Source organism: Colias philodice, chromosome 10 (genome assembly GCF_061535455.1).
Source record: "Colias philodice isolate Cphi_HAF_F1 chromosome 10, ilColPhil1 Martin Lab GWU primary, whole genome shotgun sequence".
Taxonomy (NCBI): domain Eukaryota; kingdom Metazoa; phylum Arthropoda; class Insecta; order Lepidoptera; family Pieridae; genus Colias; species Colias philodice.
Genome location: NC_143095.1, coordinates 8,162,485 through 8,187,629, shown reverse-complemented (window position 1 = coordinate 8,187,629; position 25,145 = coordinate 8,162,485). Strand labels below are relative to the sequence as shown.

The following is a 25,145-nucleotide window of genomic DNA, read 5'->3' as shown; positions in this document are numbered from 1 at the left end:
AAGATGGCAGTAATTTGATGCCGGGAAACTTTGATGACCTATTCTGATACTTATTACCTTGATTTTAAGTATTAGATTTAATCGCAATATTCATAGAGCAATTTTAACAAAGAAGTTTTTAGGTAACCTTGAAAATGTTATTAGTATTTGGACTTGACGTCCTTCAAATTCAATTTTAACAGCTTTTTTTAACGATTTCGTTCAAATTAAATGCCATCTTTAAATGTTTTTGCGAAAGAAGATTTGTGTGCCCGAATGCGTAATTTACCTATTATTCAATTGAAATCTCAATAGTAATTAATAATTAATGTCTTCACGTTAGAATATTGTTTATTGACTTGTGTTTATTGTAGGCACACGATATTTAGTAGATCTATAGTTTCCCCTTAGGGCCATTAAATGTATGGAAGAGATGTATAGAAAATAATTATTATTTTCTGGCTTTCTCCGTTTTGTTCGAATTTACTTTATTATGTTCATAACAATAACCAATTTAAATTTAATATTTTGATAGCTAGAAGTATATGTATCTCACGAATCTCAGACTTGAGTATGGATTAAAACATCCCAGCTTTAAGAATAAGAATTATAAATGAAGTGGTTTTTCTTATTAATTGATAATAAGTTATGGTAAGAGTTGGTTTTAAACAAGTCAAATAACTGGAACCAACATAGAATACAGTAAAAGAAATATAGTTATGTTATATGAATATCTTTTAGACTATTCATCTGTTTCCTTTTTTTGTTTCTTTAGTAGAAAATCTTTTAAAAAGTGTACAGATTTCAGTATATTCTCCATTACCTTTGAATGTAGCGTGTCTGTGTATTCATATTATAACAACTGATGCGTGTGACTGAGATATAAGTCATATTTACGGAATTATATCTCATGTGTATGGGCGAGACAGCGAATTTATCACTTTAAAATGATAAAATTAGTAAAATCCTATTCACAATAGAACCTTACTTTGCTGACATTGCTTAAAATATTCTGTCACGATTTTAATAAAGTTGGTTCCAGTTATTTGATATTATATCAAATTAATCCCTTCCCAAGATATTTTTTGAAAATTTTTCCAAATTTTTTGACATTTTTTCCATTTTTTTACTTCCTACACATCTCTCGCCTCATTTTACTGTGTCTTCGGGTACGAGAACCTCGGTAAAGAGATTCCGAACTTTGTTTCTAGGCCTGTTAGTATCGGCATCGCTACTTGGTACCCGCCAATGTGATGCGGCTTCTTCTTTGTTTCTTCTACTGGCATGGCCACTGTGAGCTCGGAGCCCGCTGGACGACTGAATAGCAATACATTATTTATTAATAGGTTTTTTCCAGAAAAACAATCTAATAGCAAATAGATAATTAATTTAAGATAACTAAGCTTTTTATTCGTTACATACAAAAACAAATTCATCCTTTTTATAATATTATTGTATGAAATTTTAAAAAGTTGATATTAAAAATAAATAAAAACTGAGATAGGGAAAGTAAAGTAAAGCTTTGTGGAACTATTAAACAGTATCAGTTTCACAATAAAAAAAAAATCCAAAATCAATTAAATTTAAACTTGCTTAGAGACACCTTTACAACAAAATCATGTGATTCAATCATTATCTCTCACTATTATTTACACATCATTATCTATCCGTGACATCGACCTATTAGCCTTGAGAGAGTAATACTATAATGTATACAAAAAGTATATAAATAATTGTATTTAAATACTTACGATCCACCAAAGTCCACGTAGAATAGACGCTGTAATATTTCGTACGTGACAAGCGTCACGGCAAACTGCGGCGACGAACGGAACACACGAGCTATGGGAAAATAATAATAGTTTAAAAAACTAAAAACACGCTTTTTATAGAAAACCGAACTAAAAAATAGAAAATTTTATCAAATTAGTGTATTGTCATCGGTCCTCAATAAATCAAAACAAAGTTTGAACGAAATCTGGCCGTTTAAGGCCGGGACTCCACCAAAGCAGAGATGTGTGCGGTGTGCTGTGTGCTGTGCGAGAAGAGATGTTTTTCAGCTCGCGGGACTCCACCAAAGCGGAGATGTGTGCGGTGTGCTGTGTGCTGTGCGAGAAGAGATGTTTTTCAGCTCGGGTGCGGGGCGTTGAGTGCTCAGTACGCATTCTGACACGAAAGGTGCACAGCTCACATCGCACAGCTCACATCTCCGCTTCCATCGCGACATACAAATATTACACATCTCCGCACAGCGATCTCCACTGAAGCTGAGCGGAGAGGAGACGTGTCAATAACTCAATTCTATTGGTTGTTTAAAAAACATCTCCTCTCCGCTCGTCTCGTCTCCGCTTTGGTGGAGTCCCGGCCTAAAGTGGGTCAAAATCGCGCCCAAAGAAGTCCGTTACAAACAAACATACAGGTGAAGCTAATAAAGTAGTAGTAGTAAAGCGTGTAAGAATAAAGTAATTTAAAAGTACTAACTTTAACCTATCACGCGTCTGGCGCACAGCCGGCACCGATCCCGATAGTGTCAAGGGAGTTCACGAAATCTAGCTTTTTTATGACTACCGAGTTTGAAAATTTTATTTACCCTATTGTTCTATAATTATATGCCATGTATTATATATTTTTGGAAAGAGGAAGAAACTAGTTATAGCATAAAAATGTAATCATGACGATATATTTTTTCTATAAAATTATAAAAAAATGATTTTCTTTTGTTTTAATTTTAATTGCTTACATACTAACACTTACATGATAATGCTGAGTCATCAAATGATCATATTCACGTTTTCATATCACTACACGATTGCCAAATACATTCACTTATATTTTCACACATTTAACACAACGTATTTCACTATGAATAATAACAAATCTCCATTATTCACAAACAAGAAAAAAAGCGCCATTTTGCGTCTTCCGCACTGAAAAGTTGAGACACTTTTTCACTGAGTATTCTTCAAATATCCCTAAAACCAATATCATAAACGTATTCTACGTAAAATTTCCAGTAATATACGTCTCAATTATCACTCATCTAATTATTCCTCTCGGCATAATTCACAATCCAAATATTCGTTGAACAAGACAAATGTCACAAACTATGGCCGATGACGCAACTCAATCAATGATTCACTTTTTTTTTTTATTTTGTGGTTTTGGTCTCTATTGCCTGTCTCGGAGTCGTGTCGATTCGAAGTATAAATGTTTAAGGCATAGAGAAATATTTTTTATACTGGAAACATTCACTTGTAATTCACTACAGATGGCCTTCAATGTCACGGGCCGCGTTAGGCACAGAGTTTGTGCGCAGTACACTACAGTACAATTTGCGTTACGACACAAATATTGTGCGTAGAACGTGTCACGGGTTAAAGCGCGTCACACACGGTGAAGATACTATAATATTTTATCTTAAGATACTGTTATATTTTATATTACAGTATCTTAACGCTTCCGGTATCAGCGTTCGGACCATCATTTTTCTTTTTGTCATTGCGTACCACCCACCCCTGTAGAACCGCCATCCTGTTACAAATGACGCGAAATTTTGTGGGTCATTTGTAACAGGATGGCGGTTCTACAGGAGTCTTAGTACGCAATGACAAAAAGAAAAATGATGGTCCGAACGCTGATACCGGATGCGTTAAGATACTGTAATATAAAATATAACAGTATCTTAAGATAAAATCTTCACCGTGTGTGACGCGCTTAATACAAAAGACAGACTACTTTTATGTTATGCTTAATATTTTATTAACATTACATTGTATCATAAATATCTGTATGTTATGTATCGTATTCGCGCCAAAGCAGGTAAAACAATTATGATCTTACAACGACGGATATAAATAATTTAGATTAGACTTCGGAGGTTAGGTAGGTATGTTACGAATACTGAAAATAGATGCATTATGGAAGGAATATGGTAGCATAATGGAAATTTAGATTTTTGGAAATAAACGATTTAGCTTCAACGCGGTAACACATAATTTTAGTTTTTTACATTTTAATAATACTGTGCTCCATTTAGGTCATCTTTACAAATATACAAGTATATTTGACACTTACCAATAGCACCCTTCCAGAATGCTCTAGCACCTTCTTCGGCGTATATTTTCCTAGTGGCGTCGATTACTCCGTTGTATGTAGTTTGACCGGATCTCGCTACCACCTGGCAAAATCGTATTATTTTAGTTTCTTTAAAAATATAATGTTCATAGAGTAAGTGAAGAATAAAGTGAAATTTTTAATTATGCTTTTTCTTCCTTGCTAATAGAATAAAAGCAATAGTATGTTTGTGGGTTTGTCTTTTTTATACGACGCAACGGAGCGATTTGATGGTGTGTTTTTTGTCCCGAGATAGGTGCATCTATCCTACTTGACTGGTATTCTAATTTCCTTAAAATATCAGACGAAGGCGATCGTTCGATAAATTCACCACGCGGACGAAGCCGTGGGAAATAGCTAGTCTATACTAATATTATAAAGAGGAAAGGTTTGTAATTATGTATGTATGTATGGTTTCCACGCATAAACTACTCGACCGATTTTGATGAAATTTGGCACAGACAATCTTTAGACCCTGAGAAAGAACATAGGCTACCTTTTATTGCGAAATATGTACCACGGGCGAAGCCGGGGCGGTAGTTTTTAATACAACTAATGAAACATACCTGTAATCTTGTTTTAATAACATCAGCGGGTGTAACAAGTGAAGCCGCGGGCACACCGGCGATGGCTCCCGCTGCTAACAGAGTTAGGGGATGGTTGTAACCGTTCTCATCAGCGAATTTGGCCTGGAAACGTAATAAGATAAATATAATATTAATAACTTGAAACTAAATAAATTAAGTATTTGGTTTAGTAACTGTGGGTACATTGTATGCACTATGATGTGTATATTCATTTATTTTTGAAGTGAAACTTCTTTATCGGGGTTGGAAAAAAACTTAGTGTAACATTTTTTCGTTACGCGTGACATTTTTCCGTTACGCGCCATCTTTTTCTTATCCCTACCACGCGTGATTCGACGTTTTTCTGTAAAGTTGCATATAGTAAATTATTTTTTTAAAAATAAGGTCATAAACAAGTTTCACTTCTTACGTGTGTACTGTACACTAGTACACGCACACATTTTTTTTATAATGATCAACCTATAATCTAACCTACAGCAGGAACACTTGCCTCCTATGAGGGTTTGGACTGCAGTCCACAGTGTTAATTGATTCACTTCTATTTTTTCAAAAATTTTAAATATCGGAAATATCGGTATTCCCACAATGGTTTATTTCATAGATGAGAAACAGTTGTGATATATTATGTAGATAATATAAAGATCAATTTAATTTTATCACGCTTTTCTAATTTTGTATCCCCGATTTTATTATTGTCTTAACTACATTACCACTGCTTAAAAGTACAAACCAAGAAGCTTATATCTAATACACTGGAGATTGCACTATGACCAAACTTGTAACAAGAAAATATGACGTTGAATGACGCCTGTATGTTTTTTAATCCCTTTCATACCTAACTTGGCAAGTTATTCAGTCATTCAAGGTCATATTATCTTGTTACAAGTTAATGGTCATAGTGCAATCTACAGTGTATTAGATATAAGCTTCTTGGTACAAACCAATCAACCTACCTTAACATGCGCATACGCAGGGAAGTATATAGCGCTGAAGGGCACATCCCGCAGCAGACAGGCCTTCGCCCCCTTGTACAAGCCGAAGAGCCCTAAGTCCTTGACAACAGACCACGCCCGCACTTTAGTACCGCCAGCAATCTCACCCGCTACTTGTAAGCGGATTTTCACTATTTCTAACGGATTCGTGAATACTACTTGGGACGCGCCAGCCTATAAAACAATAAAAAATAATAGGTTAATTCATAGACTTGAAGAAAAAAGTATGATTTGAATAACATAGATTATTCGAGTGTTATTTATCATCTGTTTAAAATCTGTACAATTTTGATAATAATGAAAAGAAATCAATAATTAAAAACATTTCTTACTGGTTTCCATTAATATAAAAAAAGACGTGTGGCACTCGGGAAAAGACGTGTGCCGCGGTAAAGCTATTGCATAGCGTGCCTTCAAGCCACACCTCCGTGTCCGTCGGAGTGGGGAGCGTGAGGTTTTTCGTTACGGAATTTCTGGATTCGGTCCCCGCGCTCAAGGCCCGCGATAGAAGCTATGCAATAGCTTAAAAATATTTAATTATTTTCAAAATTATATTCTTTAAAATTAAAATACTTACGCATGCACCAGCTATGACTTCAGCACCAAGAGTAAGGTTGCCATTCTTGTCCATTAGCTTGTCTCGGACTAAGTCGTTCATCTATAATAGAAGTTGGTTTTCATTAGTATGATTTATTTTATCACATCTAGAGACCATAAGGATTAGAATTAAATACTAGAATTTTTAAAAATAATATTCCAGGATTATTGGAAATGATGAAATGTTTGAATAGAATTTTATTGATACAATTTGATGAACTTGTTAAATAAAAAAATCTTAGAACTTCTATAAAATTTAGATTAAAACAAACTTGTGTAGGTTAACACATACACGCACCTGTATAAAGAGGCAATATTACAATGAAATAATAAATTACAAACTAAACCCAACCCCAAACTAAAAACAATTTTCGAATAATATAAAAAGTGTACTCACAGTCAATTTAATAGCTTTCTCCGGGGCGACACCAATCAACTGAGGCACTAGACCTCTATATAGACCGAAGACACCCTCATGCCGGATGACCTTCTTGAAGCAATCCCACGAGTTCCTGTACGCCACTTCACCGATGAACGAGCCTGTACGCTGGTTCTGCATTCTGGTCTTTACCAGGTCTATTGGGTATACCGCTGAGGCACCCACCGCTGGAATATGGGTTTAAATTAAATTAATAGGTTGTTTTCATAAATTACCTAAAAGTTAGTCTTACAAATAGAAAATGTTCAGTGAAAATTTTCATTTAGATTTTTACAGTTTTGAGAGATTTTAATAAGATGTCGAAATTTAGAATTAATCCTTATTATAATCATTTGGGAAGATGATAAACATCTAATTTTGCTAATAGGTTCCTATCCTGCGATTCCTATTTCAATTTCGACAAGGCGTACTTTTGTACACCTTTGTATTACCTATATAATATGTTAATTGTTAGTGTCAGTTTCCCCATTTCTTAAATAAACTTTACATAATATTTATTTAGAAGCTAAAATATAAGGAATGTTAAAATACTTGCCACCAGCGATGGAACCCAGGGTAAACCTATATGTGCTCTCCAATATTTGAATTAAAACACTCCTCTCTTCAGGACTCTGAAACAAGCATACACATTATATTTATCTGAATCTTTTATACCCCAAAATGCAATGAATCGCTTAATATGTTGTGCGTTGACACGGATATCAAAACATCATTCATTGATATTGTATAATTTGGAAAAATCGTATATCGAACGGACATTTCGTATAGCGCCCGGCAAACTTCTTGGCCAAAAAGTAGCGTGATGGGGGAAGTTTGCGCATCAAGTTTTAGTACATTTTTATATGCGCAAGCTTACCCCACCACGCTACTTTTTGGCCAAGAAGTTTGCCGGGCGCTATAAATACTTTTAAATATCCATCGACCTTGATGAAAATTAGAAGTTAGTTATTTGATGTCATAAGATTTTGAAATCCTACTCCCATACTCATTTTGGATAAACTATGTTTCTGTACCTATTTAGGTAAAATTTTGTAGGATAAATGCAATTTGTCGCTTTCTTCCTTAAGCTAATAAGTAGAGAGGAAAAAAGATAAAATACAAAAATATAAATAACCAAAATAAAATATTTCAGGATAGTGAAATTTTATTTTATAAGTACTGCCAATTGAGATTGATATGGCCATCCGCGCCAACGCAAGTATTAAAATAAGCTAACGTGCATTATATGGTGTCTGCAAACTCCTGATTGGTTTTAACATGTATTCGAGGCTTTTGAATTAGCAATTTATATCAAAACGGGTCTGGGATCAAGTGAAATTACATGAATAGCAATAATTTATTAAGAGGAAGAATATACAAGCCGATCACATTTTGTTAAAAATAAAAGTTTCAAAGGAGAAATACCGTCAAGCATATAAGTAATATTATACCCTGTTATGGTATTTTTATCAACGGGCTCTCGTTTTTATATACGTGAAGTTTTGAATGTAATCAGCTTGTAGTTTCAGGTTTTAATTATAAATGGACGCAATATGGTGAATTTCAGTGTGTCTTTAGAACATAAATTAGCTTAACAGTAAACAATATTGCACGTACAAAAATTACAATTCTTGTATTAGCAGTATGAAAGGAAGAAAGTAAAATAGCAGTTCATTTATTATGCTTAACGATCACCTGTTTCCTAAAATAAATCTCAGTGAGAAGTGTTCAAATATCCAAAAAATAAAAGAAGGTAGATAATAAACAAATATAAAGAAAAATTAGGCAGTGATTTCTAAATGTCGGAAATTTGAGGAGGGTCATGAGATTTCAGCATCTTTGGCAATATTTACCCACTACATATACTCTTTGCCTTGAAAATTCTTACTTCATAACCAAAATCTCACAATCTGTAAGTAAAAGAAACATAGAAACATCATAACTTCAATGTTCTTTGTACTCACCAAGATGCTCCGAAACAAGTTTACTAATCGAAAAGGCCCTCTTAACATATTTACCTCCTCCTTTTGAGCATTGAAAGAAAGAGAAAAATACATAGCGGTGAGTTAGTGATGTTTCCGAAACTCATATTAACAACATAGTATACAAACAACTACAAACATACATTAGTCTTCCAGACTGCCCCTGTAAGGATTAAAAGCATTGTGAGATGATATGCTAAAGATAAAAGGTGAACTTACCGACACTGCTTTGATTTCGGCAACTCTTCTTGTCACTTGTTTGAAGTATTGTTCAGGTGTGATTGCGTTCAAGTCATTGTACACGATACGTCTGTGAAATAATCATACTCCTTATGAAAAAAAGTTAAAGAATAGTAATTAAAGTTAATGCGAAAAAACGAAGTAATTATTTCAGAAAAATTCCATTCATCATGGATTTGATAGACACCCCGCAGCGATCTCTGTGTTTTCATGTATGTGACACAAAAATAATATTAATATGCGTGGAAACTTATGAGTGGTTTGTAGTGCAATTCTAAGCTGTAACAAACTTTTTTCACACAGCAACCGAACCCAGATTGTCTCGTATTGTAAGCCAAGTCCGCGGGAACCGCTGATGTAGCCGAATCAGGACTGGGATAGAATAATATAAATAGAATAATATAATGTGTTACATAAAATAATATTATTAAATAATTTGTCGAATAACATCGCATGTGCATACTTTTTGTCTTTTTATCTGTGCCATGTATAACCCGGCGCGGCCTAAGATGATCCCTATGACAGTTCGTCTTAGTGATTGCTCGTATGATGGATCGTGTCGATACTTTACTATTTTATAGGCTAAGGCGTGGTTTGCATTCAGCCACGTCGGTAAACATGTTTTTACAAATATTATAAAATGAATTTTTAACGTCTATTATGTAAACGAAACGGTAAGTAAAACGAAAGTTTTCCAAAACATAAAAATGCACCTTATCATTTTCTCGTAATCTTTAACCCGTTTAACATAGTGTATATTATTTTATCATGAAAATGGAATCCCCCATTTAATTTTTCTAAAATCTTATATTATCATAGGTAAGTAAATTAACGCGAACGGTAATTAATTAATTAATTATGCTGCGATCTTCTGTTCCATTCAATAGAGAATAAACTATAGCTTAAGCATGGAAAAAATGTGAACTCGTTTCCATTATCGAAATTTGTTTATCGATACTTTCCGCACTAGTCGATAAATGCCAACGATGTAAGTTTTGAAGGACGTAAACGTAAAGTCAGATTGATATAATTTCTCGTAAATGTTAAGAATTGTTATAATTCCAACGGAATATCATTGTAATGGCATAAAGCTACTTAAAAATTAATAAATGCCATTTTTAGACGCCTCCAATACGTTTCTAATTTAATGGTGACGCCATTACAAGTTTGTCTCTTGAGAATAACTGTCAGTGTCATAGGGATCATCTTAGGCCGCGCCGGGTATAAGATTGAAAACGACGTTCTTTTTTTTAATTTATGCATGTTGTGCTTTTATCAGTAATATTTTACTAAGCAAAGTTGTCCCCTTGTGTTGTTTTGGTATTTGGTTGATCAATTTTCTTTACAGACAAGATCTTTCTGCCTCCTGTTAGACCAAGACATTTTGTTATTCGTCCTGAGAATCGGAAACAGGAGCGGACAGTTTGTTTCCGGTTTTATGTATACACAGCAAATATTATAGCAATTGTTTTTTTTTTATTTAAATAGGTTACCATGCAACTATTTTATACTTTAGTTTAATAGAGCAATCCATTTTTATTTGGTACAAAAGGTTATCTATCAAATATACTACATCAAAAACAAGTAAATTGCATTACACAGGGACAGCATAAAATTGTAATTGAGCGGATAACTCGATAATAATCGAAATATTGATGCAATATTGAACTAAATGTTGTTTTTATCATATTGTTAATAATTTGCAAATGATGCCCATATATCAAATCTTTATTATGACAATAATAATTCAGCTAGCGCGATAAACATGTCATGGCGTTACCTTTACCTTTACCGATTACCGATAATCTAGGGATATCTTTTGTAGATAAGAAAGATTAAAGACGAAAGATATTCTTACGCGTAACGCGCAAGCGGTAATTTAGTGGAACTTTTTTATAATTCTACGTTTTTGCGTATTTTTATCAATCATAATCTTTATTACCGTTCTTTTGTATTAAAATAATTTCCTGATATAGGTTAGGTTTGGCAATGATATTTGCAATTTCAAAGTCATTTGCAAGAACATTGTTGATATTATTGACTTATTTATGGTTTTAGATAAATAAAGACCTTGTTTTAATTTCGTAAGTGCGTTTAGAATATTCCACATCACAACGATCTTCGTGAATTGATGGAAAAATTTTACAAATAAATCTATACTAATATTATAAAGCTGAAGAGTTTGTTCGAACACGCTAATCTCAGGAACTACTGGTCCAATTTGAAAAATTCTTTCGGTGTTAGATAGTCTATTTATCAAGGAAGGCTATAGGCTATATGTCATCACGATAATACCATATTTAATTATATTATGCGTCACTTTGCTATATCAATAGGTACAAGATCAATACTCATTCCGAAGTTACTCAGCATTAAGTGCATATGCCATTAGTACTGTTTATTACATAGTACGTATGCTATAACAGATAATCATGTATGTAATCAGATTACGCCTTATCAGATTATAACACACGTGTATCTAAAGGTTCGATCTCTTATGAACAAAACGCTTAAAGGTTATATTTTATTGCATAGATCAGCTGTTTACCGTTTCCCTTTATCAATAAGACCCGAGTTATTAGCAAAGTAATTATTGGTTTACGCTAATATCACTCATTAATAGTACCGTTTTGTGTTTGATTCTAATAGGATTGTAAATAAACAATTAGCGGTAGGATGATTAGATTTGTGGATAATATAGATACTACAAACATTGTAGTAATAACGTAATTAATATTTTGGAAATGCGAACAACACTGATACTCTAAAATCTAAGTGTTGCAGTTTTTATAGGAATTAATCGACTGCATATCTAATTATTTCGCTAATAACGATTCCAATGATTTAAATGAGGAATTATACATGTATTAATCGTATTAAACTTCTTAATTATTATTGATTAACAGATTGCAATGCTAGTTTTACAAATTCAAGACAGAGAAATCGCAATTATAATGTATAATAGTAGAAATTAGCGTTTGTTTGATCTACTTCAATGAAGCAATCATCCAATTGAAATAATTTATGGTACGAAGAATAGATTGTTATCCCAATAAGAAATCGACTTTAAGCCAGGTCATGTTGTTAATCTCAATATGTTTTGATATACTTTAATAATTTATGTGAATAATATACTGGAATCATTCCGAAAAATAGCTGCATCATACCATTAAGGAAAAATACATTTGTGCTATATGCATTTTCATAAAAAATCATAAGTTTTCCTGCTTCACGATAATCTTTAAATCTATTGAAAACACTTATTTTATTACTTACATCACCCTAGTAGATAAATGTTTACTTTTTTACAAAATATACTCATTACAAATACCTATCTAATATTTCAGAAAGACTAGATTGTAATCGAAAAATCGAAAAAAACCTATAAAAAAAAATTATGTTTTATAACTAAGTAAGTTACTTCTAACGGAAACATATTTTGTCCCACATAATCTGTGCTAATAAGTACTTTATACCTCTTAATAACTATTACCTATTACTTAGAAAATGTAATTCGAAACTCACCCATTAGTATGATGTATCATTTCGCACAAAGTGAACAATATATCCACTTCTAAGGGTGTAATTTGGCTCATCATTTGGGCAGAATGTAGGAATTCCTCTTTCGTAACTTCCTGTGTTCGGTGTCCGTTCGTTGCGTTCAAATATACACGTTTGATTAACTCCATGTTATTTAGGAGGGAATTAAAAGCCATGTAGTATGGGAAACTGATTTTTCTCTCGCCTTGCGGGAATCCGGACGCCTGGAAGATTTTGATATGGTATTTAGAAGAAGTTTTAAACTGTTTCCTAATCCTGCCCACACATACCTATACTACCAACACATAGGGCACATAGTGTATATAATGTTTTACGTGTTGTAGACGTAAAACACTATATTTAGAGTCTTTTAATACGTGAAATTTGGTAAAATTGTAATAATAACTAACTATAAAGATTATCTTTTATGTATGAAGTAGGTACTAAATTTAATATTCAAAGACTTTTTTCTTAGTATTTTAGCCTTTGATACATATGCATTGCCTTGTAACAAATACTTTAGGATCTATTTGATAAACAATGTGGTTTTCTTTGTTTTCTTTAAATACAAGGTAAAGCCATACCTAGGTACAAAGTAATGCCTAGTATGACAAATGTAGCACAGAAATTTATGATTATTGATTGTACTTTAGATGACAGTAAGTATAAAATATTTTCAATATTTATTCTTATTACTATTACTAGCTTACCGCCCGCGGCTTCGCCCGCTTTGTCTAAAACCTAATAAATTATATACTAAAACCTTCCTCTTGTATCACTCTATCTATTAAAAAAACCGCATCAAAATCCGTTGCGTAGTTTTAAAGATTTAAGCATACAAAGGGACATAGGGACAGAGAAAGCGACTTTGCTTTATACTATGTAGTGATGAAGATTATTTTAAAGTCATAATAAAATATAAAAAAATAAAATATGTAAATAATAATATTTTAATAGAAACCTATTAAAATGATCATAAATAGTTTTTATGTAGCATAGTTAAACAGAACACATAACTAGTTAGTTTCACCGATAAACGCCATAAAACCCCGCAAATAAGTGTGTCAAGCATTTTAATAAAGATAAAGGGGAGACAATGTATCATAAATAAGCTATCAATGTACTGTGTATTTAAATTACACTATATGAGAACATAGATTTTATACCGAAAATATATTCGACACATTACATTTCATGATAAGTAACTATAGTTTTAAGTTTTAACTTGATCCCAAAAATGATGGTTACTCAATATAATTTTCAAATTTAAATGAGATAAGATTTATTTATTTTTTCGTTTCGAATAAAACTACTCGACCTAATCGAACCGAAAATAATTAAATTTATTATAATTAGTACAATTTAAAATAATAATAGTGTTAGACCGGGAGATACTGACAGAAAATTTCGAGTCATTTGTAACAGGATGGCGGTTCTACAGGGGTCTTAGTACGCAATGACAAAAAGAAAAACGATGGTGTGAACGCTGGTACCGGCGGCTTAGTCGCGTGGGCGTTAGTCGAACTCGTCGGAAAAATAGCGAAGTCAAACGATTTGTAACACAAAAATTTTAGAATTTACCGATAGCCCATAAAAAAGAAGTAGGCGGTAGTGTCATGCCATACTTTTCCGGTGTGACTTACAGCCCGCCATACCGACGCGAATGTGTTGATTTAAAAAAAACAATTCAACCATTTGTACCAGGCTAACTTTTGCACAGGTAACCATCGTCCTGCAGCCATTTACGAAAATCGCCATGCCATACTTTTCGGACGATTCCAAATGGTCGCCATACCGCCGAAAATCTGCAAATTTTTTTTTTCGCCGAACCATTTGTAACACCCTAAATTTTTTTTTCAACAACTCCTGAATGATTATAAATAGAAGTGTGATAATGCCATACCTGTGGGAGGTGGCGAATGTGTATAAGATTTTTTTTTATTGTATGATTTTATTCGTATTTTGAACGATTTATAACAGTATGGCATTAATCTTTCCTATAAGTTTGAGGTTCAACAAATATAAATACAAAATTTCAAAGATCTAGGTGGTAGAAATCTTCACTTCTTTAAATTAATAATAAATTTATTTATGAAGTATGGCAGCACTTTTTCCCCCTACAAGAAGTATGGCAAATATAATAATGGTCACATTTTATCAAATACTCTCCAAAAATCTAAATGCAATACTGGTACAAAAAGTTTGGCGAAAAAAAAAATTTTTGCAGATTTTCGGCGGTATGGCGACCATTTGGAATCGTCCGAAAAGTATGGTATGGTGATTTTCGTAAATGGCTAGACGACGATGGTTACCTGTGCAAAAGTTAGCCTGGTACAAATGGTTGAATTGTTTTTTTTTAAATCAACACATTTGCGTCGGTATGGCGGGCTGTAAGTCACACCGGAAAAGTATGGCATGACAGTACCGCCTACTTCTTTTTTATGGGCTATCGGTAAATTCTAAAATTTTTGTGTTACAAATCGTTTGACTTTCGCTATTTTTAGGACGAGTTCGACTAACGCCCACGCGACTAAACCGCCGGTACCAGTGTTCACACCATCGTTTTTCTTTTTGTCATTGCGTACTAAGACCCCTGTAGAACCGGCATCCTGTTACAAATGACTCGAAATTTTGTGTCAGTATCTCCCGGTCTATGTGGTTAGACTTCTGTGGTCGTGGTGTGATCTTAAGGGATAACCAAATGTAGATAATATTAGCACATAATTAAAAAGTAGTTAAGCAAGCATTTACCCACGATCTGATTGTTTGTGATTAAATGCAAGTTATTGTTACGAAGCAAAAACTTTATCATTTTGGTAATTTATTTATAATTATATCAATTTCGTGTCAGTTTAAGCACGAGACAATAAAAAGCATCATCATAATCATTATCTATAATAATAATAATTTATGCTCTGGTTTTTGTATTTTTTTTTACATGCTTGTATGAAGGTCACATTGCATGAAAGAAATACAAAATGAGATATTAAAAATGTCTATCACGGTTCATGAGACACAACGTTGTGACAGATGGACGCATGGACAGACAGTGAGACAGAAAGCAGTCTCGTTAATAGGGCCCTTAATTTCAAACATTACCCTACCGGTACCAAACCCTAATACAACCTAAATCAATAGGAATAAGATAAATCAAGTAAAGATAAAAGAATAATACAAATATAAAAGAACTGGGTTAAATTATTAAAATTCCATAAATAATCTACTATATTAACTTTTCATATAAGCAAAACTTTCACAATCATATCACATATTTATAGTCTAGTAGTCAACACAATATGTTATTGCAATAACAATTAGTCATTAAGGTTTTAGGTTAAATAAGTATTGTACCTATATTATTGTTATATATGTGTTTGTGTTGCAAATAAAATAAAATAAAATAAAAATGACATTAAAGAAAATGAACACTAAGAACATAAATAAAACATTCACTCACATCAATGACTTTTGTCTTCAGCTCCTTAGTAAGTAGGTGGTTTTTAACGGACAGCATGATATCCCTAAAGTCCCCAACACTGATAAACCCACTGCCATCATGGTCCCGTTTCTTGAAAGCCTCGACTCCATATTCCTCATGGAAATCGTGTAGGAACTGACTGAACTCTGGGTATGTTACGAGACGTTTCTTGTCCTGCGAAAAAAGTTTGCATAGAATAATTGTAGAAAGTAGACAAGTGATTAATTTATTCTTTACTAGCTTTCCGCCCGCGGCTTCACCCGCGTTTTCAAAGAAAAACCCGTTCCGGTGGGATTTCCGGGATAAAACCTATCCTATGTGTTAATCCAAGTTACCCTCTATATGTGTGCTTAATTTCATTGTAATCGGTTCAGTAGTATTTGCGTGAAAGAGTAACAAACATCCATACATACAAACTTTCGCCTTTATTATTAGGAAGGATCTGATTGAGTCATAAATACTTCATATACTATAATTTGATTGCATATGCCAAACAATATTACTTACTCTTTAATTATTCAAGTTACAGAAGCTAATTAGAACATGAAATTTTATTCACATAATTTGCAAGAATGCAGGCTTCGGTATTGAAGATCAGAAATGTATACATTTTAGGCGAAATACACAAACTTTACTGTAGTACAAACTTAATACGTCAACCCTATTCTTATAATGTAAACTATATTAATAATTAATATCAATAACAATCAAGCAAAACAATAATCAAATATTACCTTTCCAAAGTACAGGCGAACAAACGTACTCTCCATGTTGAACGGCAATTTCTTGTACAAAGCCGTCTTTTTCATGACGTCCGCAAACTCCTCTGAAATTCAATCAATAATAAATTAATTCTTATAACTTTTATACTCAAAATCTATATATATAAAACTCAAAGGTGACTGATATAGTGATCTATCAACGCACAGCCCAAACCACTGGACGTATAGGGCTGAAATTTGGCATGCAGGTAGATGTTATAACGTAGGCGTCCCCTAAGAAAGGATTTTAGAAAATTCATCCCCCAAGGGGATCAAATAGGGGATGAAAGTTTGTACCATGAAAATTTATCTTTTCCATGCAGGCGAAGCTGCGGGCAACAGCTAGTCATAAAATAAGAGGGTATTTTCTCATACCAAATGTGACCAGTCCATTCCCATTAGTATCAAAGAGTTGGAAGGCGGTTTTGTACAGTGCATCGGGGACACACAGGAGTCCCTCAAAGGCCTGGAACTCGGAGAATGAAATGAATCCATCCTTGTCCATGTCGACAATGCCAGCGATAAGCTGGACTGACTCCTTGTTGTAGTCATCTGTATGTACAAGTTTTGTATTAGTTTCGCAATTTTTTTGGAAGTATTTAAGCTTGGGTTAGCTTTAACCCTTGCTGATATAGTCTTTGATGGCTTATCGCTAGCTTATAGCACTTAAATACAATAATTTTGAGACATCTTAACTTTAAAAAACGGATAAATGAAACAGAACATATCAGCAAGCAATGAAACCTGCAATTATTGGTGTATTTAACTATCAATAACCTTAGTTAGAATTAGATAGATAAAACTAATGGAGTATGGTATTCATGTACACATGTATTATAAAAAGCACTTATGCATAAAGGAAACAGTGATAACAATATTACCTTCATCAAAGAGTCCAAGGAATTGCCTGACAAAATTCTCACTAGTAATGTACTTTTCACCATTTTTCTCTACCGTGGCATACCTCAAGAATATCTCTCGAAGTTTATCTGGTTCGGCCCGTTTTAAATAACCAGCCCCCTGAAAAATACATTTGGCAGTTAGAAAAAACATTAGGAATTGACTTTAACTATCTACTGATATAGATAATTAGAATATTTGGTTAGTGAAGATACAAAGTTGTGTTTGTAAATTGTATTATACACTAATTAAGATATGAATTCATTGATTTCACAGATATAAGAGCATCTGATGTTATAAAATCTTAACATTTAGTTAATAAGCATCATCAGATGAACAAATAAACGAAAATAATATTTTTTTATTAGCCTATATTATTTTAATAGTGTTGGACTCGGAATACAAGTTTTATGTGAGTATTAATTTTTGTTATTAGTTTTTTATTCAATGTTTTTAATTTATTTTTAAGGGTATTTATTAAATTTATGTTCAATAACATCATAAATTTCAGTCTCCTCAAAATTTGTTTAACTTTAATAAAAACTAAGATTTTAAAACATTTAATTTTATAAACAATTTTTTTGAATTAAATACCTGTAAGTGTACTTACTTTCATTATAACCAATAAATTAAAACTATTATTATTAAAAATACTTAAACAATTGACAATTCATGAACACATATAATATCTATACAACTTCTAGCACAAATGTGCTATATTTCTCTGTATAGATTATGCTAAATCATAATAATATAAGTGATAATGTTATAAATTGATTACATAATAACTTATGACGTTAATTATTGCCATAAGTGTCTCTATACTATGGTAAAAAAATTGTCAAGTTAAGTGCAGGGTCATGATAAGTTATCAATCACTAACCATTCACATGATCATATTTAAAATTATGTTTAAATGTTTTGACCGCTCCAAACACTGGCTAGTGTAATGTATCTATCATCATACAAAACAAATTCTTTTAGAAAAAAATCTCAAGTAAGGTTCATTTGGAATAATTATTTTTAATGATACAGATTTCTAGCTCATGTAGATATTTTTTACATTGTTAATACACTAATTTTTACATTTTTAGGAATTGGTTTGTGTAATTCAAAATTATTTTTTAGAGCAGTTTTATATTGGTTTAATAAAGAACTTTATAAATCTTTTTATTTAATACACACTAGATTTTTCTATTTGTTTCACTAAAAATTAACTTCACAATTCACTATTATAACACACAGTCAAAGTTTCAATAAGATTGTAATAAAATAGTATATTAGATAGGTTACCCGACGTGAAGTCATTTTGATGTAAAGCTTGGAGCAGGACTAAAATTAATAGATATTAAACAACTTGACGTAATAGATAAGAAAGTTGTTATCATATTGTGTACTCAAGAATTCTTATATCTTACATGTTCAGATTATTTTCATCATTCATGAAACCTGACATTTATTAAATTCATATATTTTTACCCACAAAATGAAAAATGTAGCGAAAATTAAATCATCGTGTGTCAAAATCGGTAAGTTTCATATATTTTGCATTAAGTAATGCCAGATTTTTTTTATAAAATTCATTTGTTTCTATGTGATTTTCGACTAAGGTCAAAAAGGTTAGGAAGCTGGTTAACTGATTATCTAATATGATTATCCTAAAACATGTTATGATAAATAAGTTAAAATTTTATAAATACCGAATATTCATGAAATCGTGTTTAGAAAACTATGGTGTTAGTTTGTAGAAGATTGGTCATTCATTAAATTTCAAGGACAAGTTATTCAAGGGCGTTTGTGTTCAAAAGTACCGCATATTGATAGCCGATAACAGTTGGGAACTGATAACAGGTAAATTTTAACTATGTTTCCCGCAAGGCCGCAACTGTAAATAAACTTACCCACCTCTTGACAGCTGGCTTGAGTGATCAAGGAGTTGGACAAGAATTTAAACATTACAGTAATTTTCGTCACAACACACTATTTCTGTTTTGATGAAATTACTGTAATATTTAAGTCGGAACTTTTAAACGGAGTAAAGTTCGTTCGCCTTGATATTACGTCACAATAATAGAAAATAATATGAATCTATTTTAGTTGTTCACGCACTATTCTCATGATCAACTGCTGTCCGCCGGGTGTTGCCGGTTGTGGAGAGTCGAGAGGCGACAAGCGGATTGCGATTAGCAAAAGCGAATGCGATTTGCGATTTGCGAATCACTTTATTTTACCGATTCGCGGCACAGATTCGCGGTCTCGTACAGTTTGCAATTTTTTTATTAAACAAGTACTTCCCAAGGGTTACCATAATTATTGATGTTATTTAGTAAAGCATAAATTATTTAATTAATAACTCGGTTGTTTTTATATAGGTAGAATGCAGAATATATTAAAAAAGAACTCCGAAATATTACAGATCAATATAAATTATAAGTAGGTACCTATTAATATATTATATTGAACGTATCAGTAGGTAAATAGGTACGCTTTTTAATAAAATCTACGAGGAAAAAAACAATAAATTATGTAAATGATAATATTTTCTGATAGGTATGGGGAAGATAAGACGTGTGAAATTTATCAGCTGAGCCATCTCTGTAGGTACTATGGACGTAACTTTCATAACCTTTGCCTTAGCTGACACTCTATCAGGTAGAATGATATTAATGTATCCGATTGGAAGTAGATGGCGTGCTTACAACTACCGTAAAAATGCCTCCCTCTGCATACGCAATAAAACAGAAGTGTTTTTAATATATTATATTTGTATAATAATATATTACGCAGGTAACTAATATGATTATGATAACAATAAATTTGAAACCAGTCCATTACCAATGCCAAAAAATACATTTTTTCCAATCTACATATTATTATACTAACAAACTATTGTAATATTTTTCCCTAAAAATAGGGAAAAAGTATTACAGATAAATAATACTGAACTGATAAGAATATTTTTAATTGAACATAGCATGGAATTGGAAAAGTAGTTAATTATTGTGCTCGTACTTTTCGTATCGAATTTATTACCAAAATATTTTTCTAAATATTTTTATATCATACTCAAAGGTAATCAGTAGCCTATAGGCTGTATTTTCCTACTAGATCTATTTGAATTAGTTAGTTACTTGTTATTTTAACTGACTGAACCTCGAATACCTAGTTACCATTCGTCAATAAAATAAAATAATTAACCACGGTAAAATAATAATATGGATTCCTTATTCATCTTGTAATTATATATAATACTTATAGCCACATGGTAATACTGTGCTTATAGCTTTCCGCCCGCGGCTTCGCCCGCTGTCTTAAACATAATAAATTATATATTAAACCTTCCTCTTGAGTCACTCTATCTATTAAAAAAAAACCGTATCAATATCCGTTGCGTACCTAGTATTAAAGATTTAAGCATACATGGGACAGAGAAAGCGACTTTGTTTTATACTATGTAGTGATAAATACCTATAGGTACCTACCTAATACTGTAGGTACTGTTTTTAACTAGATTTTATTAGCTTCACCTTTATTTTTTACTAGAGGTCTGCCCCGGCTTCGCCCTATTTCGCAATAAAAGGTAGCCTATGTCCTTTCTCGGGTATCAAAATATCTCCATACCAAATTTCATGCAAATTGGTTCAGTAGTTTAGGCGTGATTGAGTAACAGAGAGACAGACAGAGTTACTTTCGCATTTATAATATTAAGTATGGATGTATGTAGGTATGTACTTAAAAAAACATACGTATATGTTTTGACTCATTTATACTCGATTTTGACCCACTTTAAACGAACAGATTTAATTCAACTTTGTATACCTAGATAGATCAATGATCATTACTTACAATAAAATAATTTCATGAGTTTATGCGAGTTTTTTTAGTTTTTTTAAACTACATTATAATAACCTATACTTGACATACCTATATCTAGTATCTTTTCAATTATGTAGCATTCAAAATAATAATAATAAATAATTTGTATACATTTCAAAATAGTTACAAGCATTGTATAAAGGTTTAGTGTTAAGGAAATGGGCACGTATTAAACAAGCAAGAATGTATGCTTTTATGATTACCTACCACAATGATTATTTTTCTGAAAAAGTACCTACCTAAAAGAAAATAAAATTAGAGATTCAAATAAACATTTTGTTGTTGCAGATATTGGTGTCGGCTGCAGTAAATCAAGATGAATGTCAGTGTTATGGCGCCAAGTGGCATGGTGGTGACACCGCACCACTTAGCTACTCAAACTGCTATACTGATACTTCGTCAAGGTGGTACTGCCGTAGAAGCCATGGTTGCTGCGGCAGCTACAATAGCTGTCGTGTATCCGCATATGAATTCTATTGGCGGAGACGGGTTTTGGCTTATAGTTCCACCGTGCGGTGATCCTATCGCAATAGAAGCATGTGGAGGAGCTGGAAGCTTAGCAAATTTAGATCTTTATGCAGGGCTGAAGAAGATACCTACACGAGGTCCAAAATCGGCACTTACTATTGCTGGCACTGTTGGAGGTTGGGAAGAGGCATTAAAATATATTACTGAAAAAGGCTATAATCGATTACCATTGTCGAATCTTTTGGCAGATGCAATACGATATGCTGAACACGGATTCCCAATTTCATCTAGCCAAGCTCACACTAATCTTGAATTCGCTAAAAAACACGCAAACTTTTCACAAGGATTTAAAGATGTATTTTATCCAGGTGGACGAGTTTTGGAAACTGGCGATATATTAAAGCAACAAGCGTTAGCCGAAACTCTTAAAGAGCTTGCTAGTAAAGGATTAGATAGTTTTTATCGTGGAACTATAGCTGATCATATAGCAGAAGATTTGGCATCTATCGGTATGCCCATAGCTAAATCAGATCTAACCAATTATTACGCAGAAAGACGACAGCCATTACGCTTACAACACTCTCATGGAGAACTCATGAACTTGCCTCCACCTTCACAGGGTATACTTTCATTGTCAATACTCGGTATACTAGACGAGTTACATGTTGATGGTAAAAATGAAGGTCATTTTATTCATTCTGCAGTAGAAGCAACAAAACAGGCTTTCAAAATGCGCGATGAATATATCACTGACCCGAAATATATGAAAGTGACTCCTGATTCATTATTGTCGCATAAACACATCTTCGAAATGGCAAGTCGCATTAATTTTGAGCGAGCATCAGCGGACGCTAAAGGCGACGGTCCTGGTGATACCATTTGGATGGGTATTATGGATAGCTACGGATTTTCTGTTTCCTTTATACAGAGTATATTCCATGAATACGGTAGTGGTGTAGTATTACCTAAAACGGGTATATTGTGGCAGAATAGAGGGGTCTCTTTTAATTTACAGGAAGGATCTCTACGTTGTTTAGAACCGGGAAAGAAACCCTTCCATACATTAAATCCCGCAGCAGCTATACTTAAAGACGGCAGGGTCATGGTGTATGGGACACGTGGAGGAGACGGTCAACCTCAAACTCAAGCAGCAATATTTCACAGATACGTCGTCCAAGGAATTAACTTGCAACAGTCAATTTACTTACCAAGGTGGGCGTATGGTCCTTTGACTATGGATCCTACCAACATATTACGGCTCGAAAACAGATTTGATCCTATTACTGTAGATTATTTGAAAGCAAGAGGTCATAAGATTGAAATGATACCAGAATTTTCGGAAATGATGGGACAGGCCGGGGCTTTAGTCAAGCACCCTGATGGCATGTTTGAAGGAGGTTGGGATGTACGTAGCAATGGATTTGCTGCTGGATACTAGTCATTTTTATACTTTTGTATTATTTTTGTACAAGTTATTTTTATTGTAAAAGGATATCGTTTTGCTCCACTAAAATACTCTAATTTAAGTATAAAATAAATGTTTTAAGATGAAGATTTGGTATTTATTATCTAAAAATAGTCATCCCGATTGCGATATCATTAACGCGATGGAACTGTAGGTTTACCTTCTGTAGATGTAGCAAGAAAAATGGTTAAGTAACAAATATTACCTAACTACCTAACTAAGTCTGCAGAATTTTAAGCTGTGACTACTGACTACCTTATCATGTTGTTTTCAAATGTTTCTGGCTCTTTTTTATGTATTTAACTAGAGGAAATTACACACAGTTCTTACAGTATCAATTCTCTTTACTTAAATAAAAATAATATTATGTAGCAGTTAATTTTATAATCACTCTTTGATTGATTCAGGCATGGAAGTGACTTTGAGTTTGTAAGCATAAATATAATCTAGACAGGTATTTACTCAATTTAGTGCTAACAAAAGTTAGTTAAAGTTTGTCAGTTCTAACCAATGGTTCTAACAATTTATAAATAACAATTAATGCCGTCTAATTATAGCACGTAACATCGTGTTTCCTTTTCGTATTAACAAAGACAGGTATCGAAGGTAATAATAGCATATCGAACCGAAAACTGTCAAACAACCTAACTAGGAACTGTCACACGAATGACCCAAAACTTGGAAGTTCGCGGACGACTTAATATGTATCTAATAAGCCGTGAATCCTCAAATGAAGACGAATGCTTCCACTTCATTATTCTGAGAGTTTAATTTAGCGCTCTCTCAGACCATTCATCCGCATTAGCGCCAGTCGGTGACAAATTAAAGGATTTATAGTCTTTTTATACAATGTTTTAGCTATTTGTTTCGCACCCTCTGATGTATCAATAGCTATGTTTTAAATTAACAGAATAATTAATTGGGATTAACCTAACAGAGATCATACCTCAAAATAATTACAATTCAAATAGCGATATAAGATATAGCAAAAACGATAATATTATGCACTTAATGTAGATACTAAACGATTTCTTAATGTAGGTACCTACACCTATCCAATCACATAATATTACAATCGTAGCCTTTTCTATCAAAATATTATGTTCAGGCTTTTACATGCGCTAATAACCTTGAGCATACTTGACGGATCTCAAACCTCTCCCCCTGCACCTTCTTTTTTCCTCGCATTTTGTATTTAAAAAGATACTAATCAGTGAAACAAAAAATCCTCGTCAGGGACTGTTGTGTAACTGATAATTTATTAAACATAAAATTTTCAGAGCTCTAAGTCAGCAGGTTACGAAGTTTATAGAGTATTTGCGGAAAAATCGATGACCACGGCACATTTTTTTTCTAGAAATCTATTAACTTTGGAAAAAAGTCCTCGCGAGCAATTAAAGATCAAAGACCATCCTATTTTATATATTTTTTTCGGTATTGTGCTTTATGTTGTACCAGACTTTATAGAGGTTGAACATAGTCGAAATTGCCGGGTAACGCCTTAACAACAGATGTGTCATCGTATCCCGTAGGATGGAATTTTATAGGTACGTAGGTACTACAGAAATGATAAAAGGCAAAAACATTTTAATGACATGCTTCGGTATTGTTCACGTTCATTTATTTATTGTAATTTACGTATCGCGATGTAATAATCTATTTGATTGATAAAATTGAAAACTATCTGGTCATAAATAAAATCCGTAGACAAGTTTAATCGCGTGACAGAAAAATAGCAATAAATTAATT

At 32.9% G+C, this 25,145-nt stretch overlaps 2 protein-coding genes across 4 annotated transcripts; one reads left to right on the top strand and one right to left on the bottom strand.

The window, feature by feature from the left end:
• Positions 1 to 614: 614 nt before the first annotated feature.
• aralar1 (calcium-binding mitochondrial carrier protein aralar1) lies at positions 615 to 19,842 on the bottom strand. 3 transcript variants are annotated; one of them, XM_089700087.1, is made up of 15 exons: positions 19,489 to 19,842; positions 17,569 to 17,707; positions 17,063 to 17,239; positions 16,661 to 16,752; positions 15,906 to 16,100; positions 12,434 to 12,672; positions 8,888 to 8,978; positions 7,243 to 7,318; positions 6,666 to 6,874; positions 6,249 to 6,329; positions 5,633 to 5,845; positions 4,659 to 4,781; positions 4,054 to 4,156; positions 1,731 to 1,821; positions 615 to 1,296 (listed from the first exon to the last, which is right to left on the bottom strand). In XM_089700087.1, the coding sequence occupies exons 3-15, from the start codon at positions 17,190 to 17,192 to the stop codon at positions 1,134 to 1,136; spliced, it is 1,806 nt and encodes a 601-aa protein (XP_089556213.1). In that variant the 5' UTR covers positions 17,193 to 17,239; positions 17,569 to 17,707; positions 19,489 to 19,842; the 3' UTR covers positions 615 to 1,133. The 3 variants fall into 3 exon arrangements, with proteins under 3 accessions (XP_089556213.1, XP_089556211.1, XP_089556212.1); XM_089700085.1 differs by having other exon boundaries at positions 19,493 to 19,842; XM_089700086.1 differs by lacking the exon at positions 19,489 to 19,842 and adding an exon at positions 18,881 to 18,940.
• LOC149485316 (uncharacterized) lies at positions 19,195 to 23,477 on the top strand. The gene is made up of 2 exons (XM_089700091.1): positions 19,195 to 19,438; positions 21,752 to 23,477. Exon 2 carries the CDS (start codon positions 21,780 to 21,782, stop codon positions 23,367 to 23,369), a length of 1,590 nt encoding a protein of 529 aa, XP_089556217.1. The 5' UTR covers positions 19,195 to 19,438; positions 21,752 to 21,779; the 3' UTR covers positions 23,370 to 23,477.
• Positions 23,478 to 25,145: the final 1,668 nt, after the last annotated feature.